This window comes from Azolla caroliniana, unplaced genomic scaffold (assembly GCF_043228905.1).
Source record: "Azolla caroliniana isolate FFs.n. ecotype wild unplaced genomic scaffold, voAzoCaro1.0.p SCAF_5, whole genome shotgun sequence".
Classification (NCBI taxonomy): Eukaryota; Viridiplantae; Streptophyta; class Polypodiopsida; order Salviniales; family Salviniaceae; genus Azolla; species Azolla caroliniana.
Genome location: NW_028230440.1, coordinates 3,031,534 through 3,054,917, shown reverse-complemented (window position 1 = coordinate 3,054,917; position 23,384 = coordinate 3,031,534). Strand labels below are relative to the sequence as shown.

The window sequence follows — 23,384 nt, the reverse complement described above, 5'->3', positions numbered from 1 at the left end:
CACATTTCTCACATATATTTGTCATTGTTTAATAGTTGTCATGTTGACCTTGTTGTGGGAGAATCAATTATTGTCATAGCCAATGAGAAAGAACAAAATCATAATTCTAGATGCAAAATTGTCGTTGTATATAAATAATAATAGAGAACTCGTCCCTTATGCTCAATTATTGTGTAAAACTTATTGAATCCTCTAAAAATAGGATAAACTAAGTGAAAAAGATAAAATGTTGCTTCTTAATTAGATATATGGTGAGTATTTAGTCCATTCATGGCTTCACACATGAGCACAATTCAAATGTCCTCCAAAAGTGATTGTCATGTTTTTATGCATATAGAGAATAAAAAACGTAGATATCAAGGAGAGTAACTCGTTCTCCATATTGGCTTTTGATTGGTGGTACAATATCGTGTTTCATCCAATTATGTGAAGGAACTAACGGAATATATATTCTAAACTATCTATAAGGATATGGCTAACTCATAGGTCATCCATTCCTTCATGGGAGTTTTAATTAGCCAGTAATTGTACAAACCCTTGATATTCATAATTGGGGTATTAATAATTGAGAAACAATACGGGGTAGAATTGATATTGCTCCTTATATGGGGGATGCTTTTTCTATTGCACCTGCACCTACAAGAAAATGATCTTTTTGTTATTCAACTACGAAAAGTTATACAAGATATATAGCATTGGGGTTACTTCTTAATCCTTGATAAGTTAGTATTTGATATGTGCAAGATGTGGGCTTCATACTTATCATCCCTTTTCAGAACAATTAGAATATTTTCTTCTTGTTGCTTGTTACAGTAATACATGGTGTTGATATTTCAAATTAGTTGGTTGGAAGTACTTACAAATGCGGTGTATGCCTTCTTGATAAATCTCAATAAGAGAATCAATGGATGTCTCATCACTAAGATGCTAACATGAACAAACCAAATTATGGAGATAAAGATAGGACTGGATGGTCTCATGAACTTATGAAGAAATTATTTGAAGAGCATTAAAGAACACGATAAGAAATGCTTCAATCAATATGCAACGAAAGCAAATAACTTTTTTTGGCAACTGGATGCTCCACAACCATTTCCAAAAATTTGCAAGTTGTAATTCCTGCACATTAGTCTTAGACTTGTGCTTCATGGCAGTAGAGCATTGATATTTTGACTGCAACAACAAATTTCTACCTAGCTTAACTAAATATTGGAAAACTCCAAATGTTTACCATTTCCACCAAAAATCGACTTTCTCCATTGATTCATTATGTTCTTCCTGTTGGTGATTGGTTGAGACAACATCAACATCAAATCGGCCATGACGAGAGTACAAGGGAATCGCTTGGTATATCCAACACAACTTTTGTATTTCTTATGATTTTATAATACCAGGGCATATCTTTTTGTCAGCAAAAAACATCAACAATATGCTTGTGGATTGCATTGTGACGCACCTACTGAATCGATTTTGCATGTGTTTTGGTTATGTCCCAAGATCAAGAATTTTGGAGCAAGTTGTTTTTATTGTTGAGACAACACTACTCTCGTTCAATATTCTTTGGGGGTGCAGTATTGTGCGGTGTCCTTCATGGAGAGGTAATGGGGTATGAAAGTATACATGCTTCTCATGTTTTTCGTTTTTCTTATGGACACCTCTCTCTCACCTTGTTTCCTTCTTCTATTTCACAGTTTAGAATTAAAAATCTGGTCATTTGGCATACTATTACGTCATTGTCTCTTTGGATAATGTGGAAAGCGAGATGTGATTATATTTTTAACAATGTCCACATACATCTCAACGCTATGCTTATTGAATTCTGGATGTGGTTTGTTCACACAGTACATGGTCAATATGATGATCTGCAAGATTCAAATGATGTTTTGTGGCAACGACAAGTGGTCTATAAGATTCAATGGCAAGGACTTCACTTATTTTCGGATACAACTGTTGGTTCGAAGTGGAATTATGTCATACCTTTTTATTTTATTTTAAGGAAGATACACCTTAGTATATTACTTGAAAAGTCTACATTAGAAAAACAGAAGGAGACATTTCATCTCACTTCTTTTTGTAAGATACAAAAGCTAGTGCAAATGATGTCATATATGAACAAGTAGAACAATACTATCCACTATCCAACATAAAAGAAGGTAGTAGCTTTTGTATCTTACAATAAGAAGTGAGATGAAATGTCTCCTTCTGTTTTTGCTATGTAGAGTTTTCAAGTAATATACTAAGGCGCATGATGAGAGTACAAGGGAATCAGTTGGTATATCCAACACAACTTTTGTATTTCTTATGATTTTATATTACCAAGGCATATCTTTTTGTCAAAAATAAAAATAAATTTGGTGAACGACTCTAAAGTTATCAATCTTTTTTAGTTGAGTTTTGTCCATACCTATGAGTGAAAAGAGTGTTAGCTAGTTTGTAGTTGAACAACTAACTATTATTTGGTTAAATCTTTGTAATAATGATTGATCGTTAGCAAGAGATAATGCAATAATTAAACTCTCAAGAATAATTCATGATTGTTTTCAATCATCTTGTAACTAAAGGGAAGTTTACGCCTTCCCTTGTTCAAATTCAACATCAAGTTGCTTGAAACAAGATATTGTCTATTGGAAGCGTTGTCACAAAAACGGAATCACGAGGGATTCAAAAGTAAGATGATGATGTGAATATAGGATGTGAAGGAATGAAATGAAGTGAATGCCCCTAAGATGAAAGAAGAGTGGCAATACTCGTTTGTTGTCAACCGTTTAATCCTCGTCACACTCACACACAATGGTGATAGGCAACTAATACGTTATTATTGTTCAAAATATAGGATATTATTGAGAAATGCCTCTTTCTTACAACAAAACAATGTCACCAAATGATATGCCACGAATGAGGTAGCACGAAATTAAATGAAAGCACGAAAATGGGTGAGTCCAGTGGACCTTCGAGATCATGACTACTATCAACAACTACGACACCTTGGTGTCGGCATAGTGTCCCCAAGCCACTCTGTGCTCCCTTCAAACGACCGTTGAGCACACTAGCCGAATCTCTTCACGAAGCCATCCACGCCTAACAAGCTAGGTGGTGGCGATGACGACAACAAAGACATTGGAGTAGAAGAGGAGGACAGAAGAGCAAGTGAAAATAAACAACGGTATACCTTAATGCAAAATCCTTGAAAGATGAACATTGGAATGAAGAGCTCTTTCTTCTCCTAAATCTGACCCCATCTTATCCCAAAATACCCAAAAAATGAAGAACCTTAAATGAGTCATCTTCTCCTCCTTTTATAAGAAGAGGCGCCTCATTTTGCATTAAATGCAAATATTCCCTTTTTACTTCGAAAATACAAAAGGAGAACAAATATTCATTAATACACACTAGCACGGATTCGAACTCTATCCTTGTTGTATTAAGTCAATGGCCCTATATTTATTCTCATAGTAACTATGGTTGGAACTTGGACCCCCTTTTTAATTCATTTTCTACCTTCAAGCCCGTCACATCAAGACAACATATGGAGGAAATGTCTACCCTATAGTCGTATGGTAAGGAAAATAATGTCATGTTTATGTAAAAATATTTTGTGATAGTTTTTCTTGAGCTTAGTATTTTCGATTGAAGATATAGGTGAGGCCAAATTCTCTTCGTTGGATCCGATTTTTATTTTTTTTCCAAAAAACAAAACTCCTTCCATTAGTTATAAAGTTTTATAGCTAAGAATGTTATATGCAAATCCCAAAAAGGAACTCGAAGTTCCATCTTATGTTGAGGCCCATTGACTCAAGAAAGGGAGAGGACGACTATTGTTTGATGAAAGCTAATCGTTGTCTTTCGGCTCCATTAGTTCCACCTGTGATGCCATTAGTTATAAGGTTTATAGCTAAGAATCTTATGTGCAAATCCCAAAAAGGGACTCGAAGTTCCATCTTATGTGGAGGCCCATTGACTCAAGAAAGGGAGAGGACAACTATTGTTGGATGAAAGCTAATTGTTGTCTTTCGACTCCATCGGATCCACCTATGATGCCATTGTATTGGTTCTTTAGCGTGGCTACAACTTCACTCCATATTTTGTTTTGATCTCTATTCAACTACCTAGGTATAACATGACATAATATTGGATGGTATGAGACAAAGATGATAATTTTTATTTGTTTCATGCTCTTCACCCAAGGGTCATAATTGTGGTTAAGAACCTTAATGAATTCCTTTTTTTGATATTTTATTATATTCCACAATTTGCTCGATTTTGTTATATTTCCCCAATCATGGGACGAACCAATCATGAGGAAGGCAACCCCATAGAACTTTATAATAACCCTTGGAAGTGCAAAATAACACTGTGGCATAAAACGTTTTGTGGTAAAATACATTCAGACTAGCCACCAAGCACAATGAAAGAAGTCCACCATGGGCTATGTTATGAAAGGTTTATTTCTTACCTTTTTACAGAAGCATAAATTCACTTATATACACAACTAGTGGAGCTATGCAATGTGATAATAGTCTATTTGAGTGTTGTTTTGATCATCTATAAATGTTACACCCCAAATAAGAGTAGATGTATGCTTAGATGGTAGAGACACCACCTTCAAGGCCTAGACAAGAAGGAAAACTATTTCAACAGATGGGACGGAGATCAAGGTGACATGTTGTTGAGGGCCATTATCTAAAGCTAAGAAGTAACAATATTGAGCAAACCATCTACATTTGAGTTGTGGTGGTGTAGGACACATAACATGTTGCGTTTTTCATCTCTCTTTCTTAAGAGGCAAAATGTTTGATTGGCTTTGAGTTTGAGCAATGTGACATCTAGTGAAAGAAATAACAATGGCGCACCTTTGTGAATGAGCCATGACAACAATGCTTATAAGAGATGCAACGATTGTTGTCATGATGTGGCTTTGCCGGAATGTGGAAAATGACCATCGATTTAATACTATAAGTACAGAGTTTGAATATTTTCTGGACTTTTCAAAGAAAAAGAGGAATATTTGTATTTAATGGAAATGAGGTGCCTCTCTCCCTATAAAAGGAGGGGAAGAGAACTCATTTGTGGTTTTCTTCGATTGTTTTTTAGTCTTCTTCGATTTTTTTTGTTCAAAAGAATTTTTTCTTTCTTCTTATTTTAGGGTTTTTGCATTTTGTTGGCCTGAGGAGAATGAAGAGCTCTCTATTTTTTACATTCATCTTTCAGTATTTGGAGCTCAACCTTGAATTTTCACATGGAGGTATATCATTTCTTGCACTTCTTCGCTACCTCCTCTCTTTACTTAGGTGGTCTTCGTTATCACCAAGCTCGTTACGTGTGGGTTGTTAGCCATGAGACAAAAAGCCAAGAGGTGTGAAACCAATCGTATAAAGGAAACAAGTAGGCGAGTGTGAAAAGGAGAATCAACCCAAGCGTGAAGAAAGTAGCTAAGCGAAATACGTGCAACCGAGAATAAGGGCCTAAAATTAGAGGAGTGGTTGGAGTGCGCCGAGGGGACATAGAAACTATATAAAGCAGGTTGCAACACCAGAAAAGGGAGCGTGGAAGAGAGAATTATATATGTGTATGCTATATGTAGATCTGTTTTTTGTTATGAGAGAGAGAGAGAGAGTAATAGTACTGTCGATATATGCAGTAATTCTTTAATACTGGTGTCATTTCAATGTTCATCTTTACGTTGAGTTCTAATCCTATTCATAAGTCATACGTCATAAGACCGGTTGTGGCTGGCCATTTCATAACTAATTGACATGTTCAACCATGTCATACCCTCCTACGTAACCACGATCCCTTGACCTGATTACTCAGGGAGAGTAATCGAACGTGTATCTCCGAGGGAGGAGACAACATGGGCAACTTCAAAGAAGGGGTTCGACAACCTCACATATTAGTTGTGGAAGGAGAGTACGAAATGGCTTGATAACCCTACTTCAACTTGAAGGCCGTTGTCATTGAATGTAGGTAAGGTCTCGACAGTCCACTTGACCACCTCCCCAAGTTTCAGTTGCACGCTTATATGAACAAGTTAAATGCCAACTAAAAATGGATAGTGGATTCCAAAGCACTTTTTTAGTAACATGGGGGTCAAGCAAGGATGTCCACTATCACCCACACTCTTTGGCTTGTGTATTGATAAATTAGAAGAAGTGGTGAATAAGGTTGCAAGAGAGGATGGATTGAATGTCCCCAAATTGATGCAACATGTTATCTTATTGCTTCTATATGCAAATGATGTGGTACTCTTCTTATATGATGTTGATAGTATGCAACATCTACTTGGGGTATTACAAGAATTTTGCCATAGTAGTGGACTAGTAGTGAATGTGGAGAAAACAAAAATGATGGTAGTGCAAACCATCCAACCTCATCATTACCCTATGCTCATATATAGATGTGAACATATGCAAATTGTTCGAAGCTTTAAATATCTTGGTATTGATGTACTCGCCACAAATAAATGGAATGCATGCTTTGATTCTAGGCTCCGAGCTGGTTGGAAATCGTATTACCTTTTGGAGAACCAATGCAACCAAAGTGATACTTGTGGATGGGAAGTAAAACTAATGTTGTTCAATGCCATGGTAACTCAAATATTGCTTTATGGAGTAGAAGTATGGGGTGGCACCATCTCTCTTAATGCATGGAATGAAATTGAGAAAATTCAAAAGATGTTTTTAAGGAGGCAATTAGGAGTTAAATGCACTACCTCTTACCAAGTTATGCTCTTGGAAATAGGTGTTTGACCCATAGAAATATTGACACTCCAAAGAGTATATAAATACATTACAAAAGTCAATAATATGTCGAATCATCGATTATCACATCTTGCTTGGAATGTTGGATGTAAGCTACGAAAGAATCATAAGAGTAATATTCTCTCATCTAGTCAGGCGATGTTGTGCATTATGTAATGATCGAGGAAAGGTTGGTGGAATCATTAAGGATGAAATGGGAAGATGCTAAAAGGACAAAGCTAGAATATTACATTGCAAATGTCATCCCTTAATGTTGAACTCAATATAAAGCAAGAATCCCTATTGATCATATCCAACATTATCTCATTACCAATATGAGTAGTAATGCTCGCAGAGTTCTTACACTACTTCGCACTCGATCTCACAAGTTAGGTATTGAAGTTGCATCATGGTATCAAAATGTAACGAATTCGAAGACATGTAAAGTATGCAATGAAGGCATGGTAGAGGATGAATTTCACTTGCTCTTCACATGCTTAGTATATAGTGCAATTCGTTCAAGATGTACTGACATACTAAGAGGGAGTGATTACTTAAGTGCCATACTTAAGACACCATCTAGAAGATTGAGCTCATATGTCTATGCTTTATTCACACATAGAGATTTTGTGCTTCAATGTATGAATAACCCTTCTTAGGAAGGAGACATATATCAAGAACACATGTATACCCTAGTCCCATAGGTCAAAACTGGCCTCTTTATGGACAATCAAAATTCTAATTCCATTTTATGCTTAGTGGTTATCTTGTAATTACCCCATGTTGTTCTTAATCACTATGAACATTTTGTAAACCCTACTCTATAAAGGGATTTGCTTAATTAATTGAGCATATCTACCTTTAATACGTGGACAATTTTATCTTAATCTCATGTACTTGGCTAACCAAGTGTATTAAGCGTAATCCCACGTGCTAATCACTCCTAAGTGTCTTTGTGGAAGAGAGTGCGAGGAGACGAGAGAAGGGAAGTCAAAGAGGCCAAAGCTTCGGCTCCTTATGTTCGCATCCCAATGTTCAAGTCCCTTCTAGTATTCGAGTCCTCCAAGCCTTTGAGTCCCTAAAAGCATTCGAGCCGTCCGAGCCGTGGAGTCCCATGAGCCTTCGAATCCTCATAGTGTTAGAGTCCTTCAAGCCTTCAGAGTCCCTTATGGGCAAAATTTTCTCGTTGGAAGAGTCAAGGAATCTATAACACAAAGACTGACACTTATGTAAGGTGAAAGGTCATCATCGATGATGTTCGTCATGTGGATCAAACATATGGGATGGGGCACAACAGAGACGAAGTCCGGATTCGGATGGGCTAAAAGAGAGAGGTTTCTTTCGAATTGTTGACGGCTATAAAGAGAAAAAGTTGGAATGTGAGGATGGATGAGAGAGAGAGAGAGAGAGTCAATGGGGGTGGGTCCGAAAGCATGTTAACAAAATTGAAGGCACTGAAGGAAGTGGGGCGGTGGCCCAACCCCAACCCAAAGAGTGTGTGTGGGACCTGGGACCTGGGTGTGTGTGTGTGTTCATTCTTTGGAAATCCTTCCATCAATCTTCACCTTCCTTCATCTTCGTCTTTGGCTTCTTCTTCATCTTCATCTTCTGACTTCTTGCCTCAATCCTAGCTTTCCTCATCCTTTTCGATTCTCCCTCTCTCTCTCTCTCTCTCTCTCTCTCTCCCCCCTCTTTGTGTTTTTGGTTTTTTTTCAACGACACACTTTCTCGACTGTGTTTCCTCAAAGCCCTCGCCCTGATTCTCCTCCTCTCTCGACCTGAATTGAAGATCATCTTCTCCCTGTGTGCCGCATCTTAAACCCTAAAAATTTCACTGTACAGAAAACCACCGCAACAGACACCGATACCGATCCTCTTCCCGTTTCTTGCCTTAGAATCTCTGGAAAAAAATTAATACAGGAAACAGCAATATTGATTCAGGTGCAGGCAGGTACAGATTCTGATCCTTCCGTTTTTCTTCTGCCAAAACCCTGAATTTTACAACAGAAGAACTCAAATACTTTTCACTTAAAATCCACGTTTTTTATGGATTTTTCAGATCAGTTTTGAATTTCTGTACAAGTAGGGAGAAAGGGTTTTGCTTCTACATCTACATACAATTATATAATGGCGAGCCTCGTCGAGAAGGCAACTAGTGACCTTCTCATTGGACCTGATTGGGGAATGAATTTAGAGATCTGCGATGCTATCAATGGTGATCCAGGGCAAGTTTGTCTTTACTTTTTCTTTCTTTTTGGATTCATAGTACGTGCTTTAAAGCCCAACCTTGTCAAGGAGTTGAATTAGAACTAGCAAACATAGATAATGCAAGCTTATGAATTTTTTTGTTACCAGTTATAGAATACACCATGTCTGTGTGTATACATCTAATTCTTTGATATCCTCCCAATGGCTTACGCATGAAATATATTTGAGTAAATAGACTTTGCATACATTGGTGAAGTTTTGAATCCGATTATGTATCTTTAACCCTCCTATAATTATTTTTCTAATTATCAAAAGTAATATTTGAAAACCGTTAGTCTTTATTTTGAAGCACTGGTATGTGCGTAAGTAGATTTTTCTTTGTGAAGAACTCAACCTTAAGAAAGTTTTGCCGAGGATCTTGATACAACACAGTGGAGATCATTTGAACGTATGTGTGTGTACGTGATATGTATATGTGAGGAGAAGGAGAGAGAAGTGCAGAGAGTGACCAAAGGCAAATAACTTAGATTAACAAGGTAAAAACAAGGAGAATAGCCAGTGTCATTTGCATGGGGAGAACTTTGTTTATATACAATATTTTTTGTGTACTAAACGGGATCAGTAAACCACTTGGTCATAATGAAAGAGCGAGGGAATATAAGTTTACAATTATACATTTAATACAGATAACTTTTCCCATATACTTATTACAAGAAAGGTTATCATGATCTCCAATGAGTGGCTCATGTAGAAGGTGTGATTGGGCATGCTGTGTCAACATCCTTGGCTCATTGTCTGTGTCTTACATAATACATGGTAATGAGCATCAATGAAACTTTGTATGTAATCTTCAAATTACCGATTTGTTTACAAACCCTCAATTTTGTATTCACTAAGCTATCTATGCATGTCATATATAATGATAATGATACCTATACATGTATGATACACACCAGTACATTAATTTGAAACTTATTTTGGGACTTGAGGGAGATTTTTTATTCTATTCAAGGCTAAAGATCAATGTTATTGGCTTTTCTAGGAGCTCCCTCTTTTCAATTGTTGAGAAACTTTAGTTTTACATGGAACCAAAAATGATCCTTTTGAGTTCCACAATAGGTTTCAAATCTAAGTAATGGTACACACATATTGGTAGCAGTTTGCTTGTTTCATGATATATGCCTTTATATCATGACCTATGTATGTGAAGATATAGGGTTACCCCAAAGGTGCTAACATTCTCTTTTTTTCTTTGGTTTTGAAATGGTGGCAAGTAAAATACTACCCTTGAGTAGGTTCTCCTCAAATTTGATGTTTCTTAGTTTTCCACAACTCCTATGGAAAACTTGGAAACGGGGCTGCAATTTGCCAAAACAATGCAAACTATGGAGTGAAGAGCAAGAACAGCAAACTTTGTTAAATATTGTCACTAAAGAAAATTCCCAGGGTAAACCCTGATTGTATATGATTATCATATACACATGTACTACGAACTTGTTGAGAATCAAGCTTAACTCGTGTGAACATATGCTTATGAAGAAAAGCACAATGTGTGAAAAAGTGTGTGAGCACACTTTATTGTAATCCGTGTAATTGTCAAGTGTAAATGTGGTCAAAAGAATATAAGATATTCTTATGACAAAATCGTACTCGAGTGGACATCTTGATTAGATTCCACCAACCACATTTAATGTGGTAGTCCCTTGAGGACTTGTATATGAAACACCCTTGGCTCGTTGTGTTAAGTTGATGATGTTTATTTGATTAATATAGTTTTCTCTTTAGTGCATAATCTTTCACCCTACTGTGTATTTTATTATTTCTGGTCATTTTCTCTGATTCCTTCTCTTGCTCACAAACCCACTCTCACACATGCACTATGCTTCCACATACCCTAACTCTACGAGAGTTAGATTCTTAACATGGTATTAGAGTGTGAGGGTTAGAGATCCTTCACCGAGCTCTACCATTGAAACTATGTGAGCAATTAGAGAGCCGTTTCAAACTGGTCATCGTTGTTGTAGTGTTGCACAACAAGAGGTTCACATCAAGATGAGCATATGAATCAAGCTAAATCCGAAAGATAAATGCACAGTTGGGTAGCGCACTTCCAACAAAGAAGTTGGACAAGCACAAGTACACATCTTGGGAGTACAAGATGCACCACTACCTAGTTGAGCAAGGGGTACTGGAGTTATATCAAGGGAACTCAAGAAACAACCCTTAATCTTATAAATCTCAACTACCCCCATGGCAGCATGGTGCTAGCAGGGTAATGTACTGCTTGGCAACATGTGTGTAAGATCACATGTTAAGCTATATTCGAGATGCGAAGGCCCCAAAGGAAGCGTGGGAAAACTTGAAGGTTTTTGCAGCTTCAACCACAACCAAAAAACTTCAACTCCGGCAAGATTTGAACAATATTTGGCAAAGGGGTATGTCCGTGACGGACTATACCGTCTAGATCAAAGACTTGTGTGACTCACTCGGCTCCATCAATTTCGCAGTCAATGATGACGAGATGGTGCATATTTGCGTTGGTGGCTTCGCACAAAAGTATGGTGCATTTCGGGCTGCCATAACAAGGGAGAACCCCGGAGCTTTTTCAACTTGCATCCCATGCTAATGGTCGAGGAGAACCTTACATAGTCGAAAAGCGCTGCATCTAATGGGCAGATGCTATATACCTAGGCTAATGTCGGTCGAGGTCACGGTAGTGGAAATCGGGGGAGGAATGGCCGAGGAAGAGGTGGACGAGGCCCACAACAGTGTAATTCCAGGCAGCAAGGTCGAAGCAGCCAAGGGAAGTCCGGCAAAAAGGGGGAGCTCCACCAGCCTGCATCAACCTGGCAAAACTAGCAAACCTAGTGTTGGTATTGTGGAAAGCTTGGTGACTTTGAAGCAGAGTGCTGAAAGAACGAGAATGACTCGGCTGCCTCACCCCGACAGCCAACGAACCACGCTGTGATGGCTGGTCTAGATAACAAAGGGCGGATGTTTGTTATGTGACACTGGGCGAATAGCATGATAACAAGCACTTCCCAACCTGATGATGTCTGGTTCGTGGACTCAGGTGCCTCAAATTATATGACAAGTCATCAAGAATGGTTCATGAATATGAGGGAAACCTAGAGACCCGGTGTGGTGGAGACCAATGATGACTCCACACACACAATGGAGCACATTGGAGATGTGGCCTTTTAACAATCATGATAACAAGGGCTACATGAAGGGCGTACTGCATATCCCGACAATCACAAAGAATTTGGTCTCAATTGGCCAAATTGTCAAGCAAGGAATGCAAGTACGTTTCAACCAAGAATGTTGCTTCATCGAGGATAAGGGCTAACTTATCGCTCATGCAAAAAGAGAAGGTTGCACGTTTATCCTTGACGCGATTGAGGTGGACATAGCGATGTATGCAAAGGGACTCAAGGCTGAGTTTGATATCGAGTTGTGGCAGAAAAGGGTTGGCCATGTAAACCGCGGTAAACTCCAATCGATGCAAACAAAAGGAGTTGGGCATGGATTGCCATGATTTACTTCGAAAAATCCTGATAATGTATGTGAGGTGTGCTAGCAATAGGCAAGAAACATAGTTATCCATTTCTGAGCAAAAGGAATGTGACTAAAGGCCTGCTGGACATCATCCACTCAGATTATGGGGCCTGGTCAAAACGAGACAATTGGCAGTGTAGGTACTTTGTTACCTTCATTGACGATTACTCCAGGGATACCTGGATATGCCCGATGAAGTTGAAAAGTGAGGTCTTCTCTCACTTTCTCAAGTTAAAGAATCAAGTAGAAAATGAGACAAATCGCAAGATTCAATGCTTATGGTCCGATGGTGACCAAGAATACTTCTCAACGGAGTTCACGGCCTTTCTGGTAGAGAAGGGGATGCACTGGGAATTCTCTTGCCGATACACACCACAACAAAACAATGTTGCTGAGTGGAAGAATCCCACAATTCTTGAGATGGCCCGCGCCATGCTGCAGGAGAAGAACGTGCCAAAGATCTATTGGGCAGAGGCAGCATTTGCGGCCATGAATCTCATCAATGGGTGCACGACCGAGGGTGTCCATGACATCACCCCTCACGAGAAGTATTTTGGGAGAACGCCGCACCTTTCATACTGGAAGGTTTTTGGATGCATTGCATATGTGCATGTACCCAATGAGAAGCAGAGAAAGTTGGATCGAAAGTCGGAGAAGATAATCCTTGTTGCTTACTCTCTTGAGCAAAAGGGTTATAAGTGTTTTAACCCCGCCACTTGGCAATCACGAATAAGCTAAGATGTGGTATTTGATGAAGTGGCATCATGATATGGCCTGGGATCAGTGACCCCCACTTGTTCGAAACAAGCGGATCTGATGCAGATTTTGGGAGTGAAGAAGAAGAGAGGTTGACGGCCATTATGGGTAGAGAACCAGCAGAGAGTCTCCCCTCACTCCAGCTGACTGGACCAGAGATGTTGTCCAGCAATTGGAGTCTTACATGGCATGAAGAAACCTTTGATGTTGTGTCACCTTGGTGCTACACCCACAGAAAGAAAAAAAAGGGCAAGATGCCTGAGCAAGAGACCTAGAGCACGACATTGGGTGATGACTCAAATCAATCACCCCAATCGGTCAACGGCAAGTATGGTGTGTCTATAATGAGGCACCAGGAGTAAAGAAGGCCCCGGAGGTGGCCAATGGAAAAGTCCGTCAATCAAGCCAACAAAAGAACCCAATAGTAAGGTTTGGGTACGAGTATGGTGCATCGCTATACATTCATGATGAAGTTTGAGGTGGACCAAGCACCTGAGACTTACAAAGAACGCATTCCTCCAAGGCGAGCTTGAGGAGGAAGTTTACATGGTGCAACCGCCCGGCTTCGAGTTGAGTAAACATCCACATGCAGTTTTCTAACTGAAGCAATTCCTTCTTAACTGTGATGACTCTCAACAATCATTCAATTGACGTGGTATACAGCATATATTCACCAGGAAAAGTTTGAAACCAAATGGGATAGAATTTATTCTTTTATGGTGAATGTTTGCCATTCAGGAGGACATCAAAATGTATCCACTTTATGAATTATGAACTGTGAATAAAATGAAGGAAAGAAACATATTTAAACAAATAGTTAACACCAAAGATATATAATTGACATAGATAAAGTTATTATTGATAGTCAGTGACTTGTATTATGATAAATGTGAAGTGCTATCTCATTGGACTGAACAACAATAGTTGGCGATCTAGGTGTCAATTGACTGCACCCCAATATTTCTAATCAAGCAAGCAATCCGGTTGTGTTTTCTAGATGTATGGAAATGTAGTTGCGTATGCATTAAATTAAAGGTGCATATTATGAGAACAAGAGATTTTGACTCCATTGATGCAGAGAGGTGTATGATGTAGCTGTTTACGAGAGTGGTGATGCAAGTTGCAAATTAGGAACAAGAATAAGAGTATCACCATTGACAACTGGAAGTTGAAACAATTGAAAAGAAGCGCAATTTGATGGATTGTGAAATTGATTAGTGAATCACATTGATCTTCTAGAAGAGGTTGCCTGAGGATGAATCTCTATAGCTTTCAGGAGGGAATTTGATGGTACCAACCGTATATTATGGAAGATTAAGATTACAGCGATCTTTGATTTCTAGAAGCTTGTGCACATAATGATGAGTCATGACTAGGGAAGCAAGAGATAACGTGAAATTTGGTTATGCTTGCATGATTATAGTTTGAACTACAACATAAATGGATAAGATTTCTGTATCAAGGAGAAGATTTTACTTGAAACCATAATTGGAAATTAAATACTATTTACCTTACATTTAACTGGGTAATGTTCATCAGACTCTGAGCTGATAAGCAATACATTTAGTCTTTCCTATTTAATAAACTTTGCTCTTGGTTAGAGTTCACAATGATATTATATGTAATTCTTTCTATTCTTTCTAATTCTGGTTATTGATTTTAAAATTAAAGTTTTCTTCTGGTGCTGTATTGCATTAATCTCTCTTAAACTATAATGACTAAAGGGTTTGTTTATTCATGGATGTAGGCAAGCACGTGAGGTTGTTAAAGCAATAAAAAAGCGCCTAGGAAATAAAAATGGAAAAGTACAACTATTGGCTTTAGTGGTAATTGGAGAATTTTTATGTGCTTTCTCCGTTAAGCAGCAGGTTTTCAAAAAATTATCAATAAAAAATTAAGTACTCAATCATATGTAAATTTATAGGTATTGGAAACAATAATGAAGAATTGTGGAGAAATTATTCATCATAGTGTCGCTGAAAAAGATATCTTACCTGAAATGGTCAAAATAGTGAAGAAGAAGGTACAAAGAATATGCATTCTTATAGATGTGTATTGTTGTTAGTAATGGTTTTTTTAAGGTAAACTGTCTCATTAGTGAAATATGTTTCTTTTATTCATGCAGACAGATATGAGTGTGAGGGACAAAATATTAGTGCTTTTAGACTCTTGGCAAGAAGCTTTTGGTGGGATTTCTGGAAGATATCCACAATATTATATGGCATACGATGACCTTAGGGTAAGCTCTAGGGTTCTCACTAAAATTTAGCCATGCAAAATTATCTTGAGAATTCATCTGATATGCAGAAATGAGGTGCGACATAAGAGTTAGGAATGGGCACGGTTTCGGCTCAAACCGAACCGAACCGAACCGTTAAGCCATGGTTAAACAGTTTATTGGTTAACTTTTTTTTTTTACCTTAATAGTTTATTAAATTAATGATTTTTTATTGATTTAATTAAATTAACTTAAATGTTTATTTAATTTAATGATTCAATTAAAGTTTCTTTTATTGATTTAATAAATTTAACTTAAATGCTTATTTAATTTAATGTATTTTTGTTTATTTAGATGTTTAATTAGTTTGGTTAAAATGGTTAGGTGTAAATTTTTTATTAAACGGTTTGGTTTTAAATGGTTTGGTTTAAAATTTTTATTAAATGGTTCGGTTTGGTTTCAACTTTCCCCTAAACAGTTTGGTTTGGTTTTTGTTTTATATAAACGGTTCGGTTTTGGTTCAGTTCAGTTTCTTTGCCTTGAAACTGAACCGAACCGTGCCCATTGCTAATAAGAGTCTAGCTCTGGGTGATCATTTTAGCATAATTTTGGTTGGTGAAGCTGTTCACTTTATTATTTTCTATTTCCTAATATGACATCATGAAATGAAAGAGGTTTGCATTATTAGTAATCTCTGGTTAATTTATAATCAGTTTTTATAACCTTCTCTTTCTATAATTTGTTTTTGTAGCGCTGTGGTGTCGAATTTCCTGAAAGAGATGCAGAAAGTGCTGTCCCCATGTTTACCCCACCACCGACACACCCACAATCATTCTCATCTTCATTTCCAAATGCAAGACATGGATCGCCACCATATGTATCAACACTAGAAGATATGATGGCTGTGACTGCAGATGGTAGGCATGTATGGAGGTGAGGTTATTTTAAATGTTTGATGTTGAAAGAGCATATTTTTTCTTGCATTGACTCCATTTATTCATAATATTATCTTATCTTATCTGGTCAAGAATCCTAAAACTATGCCCTTCACAGCTCAAAAGACATGGACAGAGCCCAGAGTGAGCTGGATGTTCTAAATGACATGTTGAATGCAATTGACCCTCATGATAAGCAGGTATTCTGACAACAATGTTAATCTAAAATATGGACTGTCTTCTCTTGAGAAATGAAGGAAAACAATCTAACATTCACTTGGCTCATGTGGCATTTCATCAAACTATCAACCCACTTACAGACTAGAATTGTGGCTCAATTGTTGGATAAAGACAGTTTAGTAAAATGCATAACCAAATTTGTAGGAGTTAAGGTCATGTATCATAAGCAGTTCTTAAGCATACCTGCAGTGAATTGATTAGGAATGTATGAGATGCACATTGACATACATAGGCCCAAAGCCGAGTTCTACCTATTAGAGTAATTTGAGCTTGTTAAAGGGGGATAGGGTAAACAAATTGAACATTGTAAAATTTGCAGACATGTCTTTCTCTTCTATTGCAGAGGTAATGGATAATGATAGACACTGAACTCCCATGAGAGCCCATACTGATTCTTTCATCCATTAAGTTCTTTTTCTGTGCCCAATACTGATAGATGGCAGCAGAAATAAGAAAGAGAGATACCTTTGGAGAGGGATTGGAATAAACATTATCAGTAGGCTTCAAACAAAGAGGATGCAGCAAGGCATTAACCAACAGAAGAATGGTACTACTAATGAAAGGAGAGGCCCTGTAAGTGCAGACACCTGACCCTGCCACGAATTTAACTGGATAAAGAAAGAAACAACTATGATGATGACAACGAGTTCAGCTGCCTTGGAGAGATGACTGCGATTACCAGAATAGCCATGATGATCAATTGTCTCAACTCTGTCAACAGATTATAAATCATGAAAGGATGGAGCACAAAGTAGTTTTTGAGGCTTTGGCATCCCCTTGTGCTTTGATCTCCTCAACTATGTGATGGCACATGTAGCACATCTTGAAGAACAGCAGGCTCATCATGCAAAGAAGTGTTAAGAAACACATTACCCACACAGGAAATCTCAAGGTTTGAGGCATCTCTCCTATGGAGATTGGGAGGAGCTGGGACATCGTACAAAATAGATATGTCATAAGTCATGTGTGTAGTAGCACTGCTGTCTACTAGCCACTCATCGATGGTTGAGGTAGTTGGTCCAACCAAATGTGAAGAATATTCTGGAAGGAGCTGGGACATCATGCAAAATAGATTTGTCATAAGTCATGTGTACAATAGCACCTTTGTCTACTAGCCACTCATCAATGATGGAGGTAGTTGGTCCAACCAAATGTGAAGAATTTTCTTCAATGTCAAAGAAAATTGTTTCTTTGGTTGATGGGATGTGTTTGATTTTGGTGTAGGCTGACCTTTGGTAGAAGAAAACTTCTTGGCATTGTCTCTTCTCTTTTTCCAACAGCCGGGCTGAATTTGGCCTTTATAGCCACAATAATGACAAGCGAACTCCTTGTAAGCCAAGTTTTTTGTTGGTCTTGGATTGGGTTTGTTGTTGGAGTTGCCATTGTGCTTCCACTTTCCTTTACTTTTGGCATGAAGAGTGTTTCATTAGAGGTTTGAGCACCTTTTTTCCTTGTGGTCGTTTCTTGAAGCATGCCAACAAATTTATTCATATTACGTGTGTTGGGAAGAAGTTTAATTGTCCGAGAATGATTCAGGCAACTTGGTCATTAGACGATGCACAAATTCAGCTTCAGTTGACTTGCTTCCCAAGGAAATTAGCTCCTTTTGGAGATTAACAAATAGTATGTTTTGATTTATAACGTTTGGAGTGTCATGAATCTTGAAATTTACTAGTTGAGTTCTCAACAGCTATCATTTGAGCAGGATTAGCTCTATCATACCTTCTGTTGATGGCTTCCCATAGCTCATTGACAGGCAATGGTAGGTTTAATATTAAACACAAGAAAAGCATGAGCACAAGAGTCCTTATCTAGCCAAGCTTCAGTTCTAACTCTAGGTGAACCAGCACCTGATGTGGTTGAAGTAAATGAAGATAATTGTAGTTCTTATCACTACCATTGACCAAATTCCATAGATGATGGTACTGTAGCAAGGTCTGTAGCAAGTAGTTATTCCCCTCCAAGATGGAGTCCTTGGGGAGTTGGGGAATGGTTGTCGAAACAATGGTGGCATGTGATGCCATGGATATCCTCCTCTTGAACTACAACTGGTTTGTTTACAGCAGCTGTAAGTAGATGCTCAAAGGCTGTCTACTCCTCCCTTGGTGCTAGGTGAGGCGCAAATTAGGGAAACATTCTCTTAGGATTGGAAGTGACTGCTAAGAGAACCTCCTCTTTAGGGTTGGGAGGGAGGAATAAAAGAATATAGGTTTATGTACTCTTTGGCAAAAAATCAGGCTGAGGCTATGGAGACAATGTGAGAAAAGTAGTTAATAACAGCAGTTGAACTGTTGGAAATAAAATAGACAGAGCCAAGCTTTGAGAATGCTGTTAGACAGCTGTAGGAAAATAATTGTACAAAGTAGAGATATAGCCAAAGAGCAGAGCCTGTTGATAACGTCTTTTAAGAGGCCAAAATGGCCTATAAAACCAAACAAGAGATTATATCGTCTCATATTTGAGAACAACAAATCAAGTAAATATAAAAGTAAATAGGATAAAAAGAGACCAAAGAATCTGGTTTTCAACACATGTAAGATTCTCAAGTTAGATATATTATAACTTTTGTCTTCAAAAGATCTCTAGCATAGGTCAATGCAGAATGGAGAGGTCTCCAAAGCGGGGGAAGCACTTGCAATGGTGGGAGATAATGGCCTTCATCTATCAATGACAAGGGTGGTGAGGTTGTGGTCTGTGCAACCGGGGCCTATGTGCATGACAAATTGCTATTGCCTGATCTATTGTAATCCCTTTTTTTTATTTCCTTGATTGTTTATCCCTTGATTGACTGGGGGTAGGAGTGATGGGGCTAAAGAAAGTTGCGATTGCTCTTTGTGGATGAGCATGTGTGGTAGTACTATTGTCTTTCAACAACTAGGCACCATTGGTCCTCATATTCCATTACCTTGCGTAGTGGGCCAAAGCCATGTTTAAAGTGGCAATGGTATCTCCCTCTTATTTCATAAAAGACACTAGAATAACAAACATAGTGTTCTTCGGATTCCACTCTTGATGACACAATTGGCAAATGCTTTCTTCTAGAGTTATTCGTGTATATCAGCCCACCTCAATCTCTAACGGATGTGATGAAGTTCGCAGCTGCCATATCACACTGCGCAGCGCATTGGATAGATCTATGTCCATATATGGTGGCCTGATGATGAATCCATCCCCCAATGTGTGTGAAAAGTGTATCTTGTTGTGGGCCATCTATGTACCAAGTGATATTTTGGGGCTGATCCATGTTATCTTGTTTTCCAAGTCAATAATATCAGTTCAGATCCCACTATTCTTTTCCACTTTGGTCATGTTTAGATGGAGACAGTCCGAGCTGTAAAGATGAAAGAAAGTACAGTTCTGGAGCTGCCACCCTTCAGAAATGTTACAAGATGAGTGAAGGGCACGAGCCATTATGCTTGACCAGGTGCAATTAAATTTTATGAATGACTTGCAGTAAAAGAATCAGCTGCCTGGAAACCAAAGTTTGGGTGCTGTCCTTAGCACCAGTGGATCAAGTTACAGAATTATGAACCAGATGGTGAAAGTTGTTAATGGACTGCATGGAGCTACTGGAAAACATGTCAGATGAAAATCAATAGAAGGTAGGGCATCTTGAAAATAGGGCATCTTGAAACTCCAGGACCGAAGAATTAATATTGATGGAAGATAGTATCATAACCTGAGCTTTAGATCCAAGATGGCCTGATAGGCAAACTCTGATTGGCCAGGTAGTAAGCAGAAAAGAACAATTTCAGCCTCAATTTAAAGAGAAGTACTTAACTAAAATTTGAGCACCTTTAGTTTTAGTTTATCCACGAACAACATGGACCATACCAGACAACGCTTCGGGCTTATGTGGATGAGTAGAAAGAGTGTAAGGTGCAATCTGCAAGGAAGAAGAAAATGGCAAAAGTAGAACCTGAAGCCCTACTAAATGGAAACACTAAACCCCAGCAAACCTATGGAAAGAAAGCTTGATCCACCTGCAATCTGCAAATTAGATGAAACAAGGGGAGCTTGAACCTCTAACCATGTTAACTTTTACCTCTAGCTCTCATGTAAACCATATCAATTATTAATTTACATCATAGGTAGGTTTGCAATCTGTTATGTGGGCCTAGGGCCTGGTAGGTAGGTTCGCAATCTGTTAACACACGACTGCACAATGTTTCTTTCCCACATAAGAGATCGTGCACCACCTTTTAGAATGCAAGCACATGTCATTGCATTAAGCCTTCAAGGAATACAACTAGGATATTCTCGTGTTAGAATCTTGGCAGAGAACTACATTCACAAATTTGGTGTATGTGATGCAACTGAGGACATGATTAGCAGCATTTATTAGTTATGATGTTAGACAATGACTTCTCACTGAGTCGATGTCTGATATATGATATGCTTGGCAGAACATTGCAAACCTGAAAGCTCTTTACTATCCAAATGGTGAAACCTCAAGAAATTACTCGAATATTTCTTCTTTAATAGTCAACCCATATATTCGAGTCAAGAAATGACTTGAATATTATTTTGGACATCTTCACATGCCTGACCATTTATGTCAATCTGCCTTCAAGGGTAACTATGATCCAGCAGTATTTCTAGTTTTGGGCAGGCATTTACCGTCAAGTCAAGCTTACAATTGTTCTGCATTGTTCTTTCCTTATGACTCAATTGACTGCTCAACATTTCATGAGTCACTTTAAAACACCTTTGGGTTTTTCTTCACTTTTTTGCTGTCTCCTCCATTTTGTTGTTTGCACCTTATTACTGCTCCTCTATATTTCATTGTCATTTATTTAAATCTGATTATTTGTAGGCTGTGAAAAATGAAGTGATCATCCAACTTGTTGACCAATGCCGGACCAGTCAGAATGGTATCTTGAATCTTGTTAATTCTACATTGTAAGTTTTAAATTTTATAGTTCTGTAAAGGTGTTAGAATTTGTGTTTGGTATAAATGACTTTTAATCGTCATTTTAAATGGTGTGTAGGGATGAACAATTGTTGTGTCAAGGTCTTGCCTTGAACGATGAAATGCAGCGTGCTCTAGCAAAGTATGATGCTATTGTGGCTGGGGCCACGGTACCAGCCGTGGTCAAGTCAGGATCTCCAAAACGTTTTCCTGTATATGCTCCAGAGGATGATGACGCTGAGGATGACTTTTCCCAATTGGCACATAAGTGTGCAACTTTTTTCATGCTCGTAAATCTTTGCATTTGTATGAATATGTAATGTTTTAAACTGTTTATGCAGGCCAAGCTCAAGACCAAATCGTGCACCTAGTAGCCAAGAAGGCCGATCCAGTAGTGCTCCATTTGCACTTCCACCACCACCTCAGCCTATTAGAAAGCTTAATCCACCTCCAGGTACAAAGGGGAAGACAATAGATCTTCTCAGTGGAGAGTCCATTAAAGACTCTTCCCCCAAAACTCCAGGTGCTCTTGCAAGCCCTGCAAATGCAGCTCTTACAAGTCCTACAAAGGAGCAGCTGGATGACTCTTTATACAATCCATTCGCATCTGGTTCAACTTTTACAGCCATACCTCCACAAACGACTCAGCAACAAAGAATACCCATTTCAGAAAATCCAGGCCCCCATATGAATATATCCTCTCAATATCTACAAGAATTGGATTACAGTGGTTATGTTGCACCATGGTCCTCTGTTAGGCCAGAGTCAAGTGCATTGAATCAGCATTCAGGAGTGATTGGGAATCACCAGCAACCTAGTTCTTATAACCCTCAAATCGAAGGACAACATTTGCCACCAACCATTGGATCTCCTACGAACTACACAGAGAGGCATGGCTACTTTCCGGAGCAGACGGATCAGACTACATATGCTGCGTCGAGTGTCAGTTCCTTAGAAGAGCAGACTAAGAATTTGGGTATTCAAGATGCTCAATATCAGAGATCCCAAGTTTCGTCTATTGGGAATTTGTCTTCATCTGGAAGTGTCTCTGGTAATCAGCGATTGCAAGGGACTACTAAAGGAGCTAGTCCATCACAGAATGCTAACCCTGCTGACAGATTGTTTGAAGATCTTGTAGATTTTCAAGGCATGAGTGCGAACTTTAAGAAAGCCGGAATGTCGAGCAGCTTAACAAAGCCTAATAAAACCAAATCAACTGGGATTTGAGTAGCATTTCAGTATCTTGTTTTTCTATTATTAAACATATGGAGTGATGATTGGTAATTCCTAGATAGAGCACATGTACTTTAGTGTTACCTATTTGAGAGGGTATATATATTTTGTTCATGGTGATTTACTGGTTTCTGTTTATATATATAGCCTATGTATATATTATATATATTATATATATTCTCCAATAACACGTCATTCATAGCCAATCAAGAATAGCCATTTATTGAAAAATGTCTGGAAATTTTGGAGACTTTCAAAGGTGCCAAATAAGATTTCACCGGCGTTCAAATCATGTGTAAGCTAACAATGACAGTCAACAATTGTTGAAAAGCAAACTGATACGATTTAGGACGAGGTCGGGCGAATCTGAGGTAGATATGTTTGGAGTGGTTTGATTGTGAATAGCCATTCAATGCCTAATGAATACCCAAATGTAATATAAATGCTCCTTTGAGATGTTATAGCTCCTCCCCATGTTTCTACAACAGATTTCACACATTGTCTTACATCAAACTATTTTTGGATCTCAGAGCTCCCTTAGTGTGCCACAGTTTAATTTTGGACACTGCTATAATTGATGATCATCC

At 38.3% G+C, this 23,384-nt stretch overlaps 1 protein-coding gene across 2 annotated transcripts; it reads left to right on the top strand.

Moving 5' to 3' along the window:
* Positions 1-8,406: 8,406 nt before the first annotated feature.
* LOC147863650 (TOM1-like protein 3) lies at positions 8,407-22,909 on the top strand. 2 transcript variants are annotated; one of them, XM_087319371.1, is made up of 10 exons: positions 8,407-8,688; positions 8,797-8,962; positions 15,007-15,085; positions 15,184-15,282; positions 15,385-15,498; positions 16,229-16,410; positions 16,531-16,612; positions 21,469-21,554; positions 21,644-21,832; positions 21,906-22,909. In XM_087319371.1, the coding sequence occupies exons 2-10, from the start codon at positions 8,865-8,867 to the stop codon at positions 22,789-22,791; spliced, it is 1,815 nt and encodes a 604-aa protein (XP_087175497.1). In that variant the 5' UTR covers positions 8,407-8,688; positions 8,797-8,864; the 3' UTR covers positions 22,792-22,909. The 2 variants fall into 2 exon arrangements, with proteins under 2 accessions (XP_087175497.1, XP_087175498.1); XM_087319372.1 differs by lacking the exons at positions 8,407-8,688; positions 15,007-15,085 and having other exon boundaries at positions 8,825-8,962.
* The last annotated feature ends 475 nt before the right edge of the window (positions 22,910-23,384 follow it).

What these genes read in the sequence shown, in the direction of transcription:
- LOC147863650 (XM_087319371.1), top strand. Translation starts at nt 8,865, where the DNA reads ATGGCGAGCCTCGTCGAGAAGGCAACTAGTGACCTTCTCATTGGACCT. An exon ending in TGGCATACGATGACCTTAGG is followed by an intron (nt 15,499 to 16,228) that starts GTAAGCTCTAGG and finishes TTGTTTTTGTAG; the next exon opens with CGCTGTGGTGTCGAATTTCC. An exon ending in TTTTCCCAATTGGCACATAA is followed by an intron (nt 21,833 to 21,905) that starts GTGTGCAACTTT and finishes CTGTTTATGCAG; the next exon opens with GCCAAGCTCAAGACCAAATC.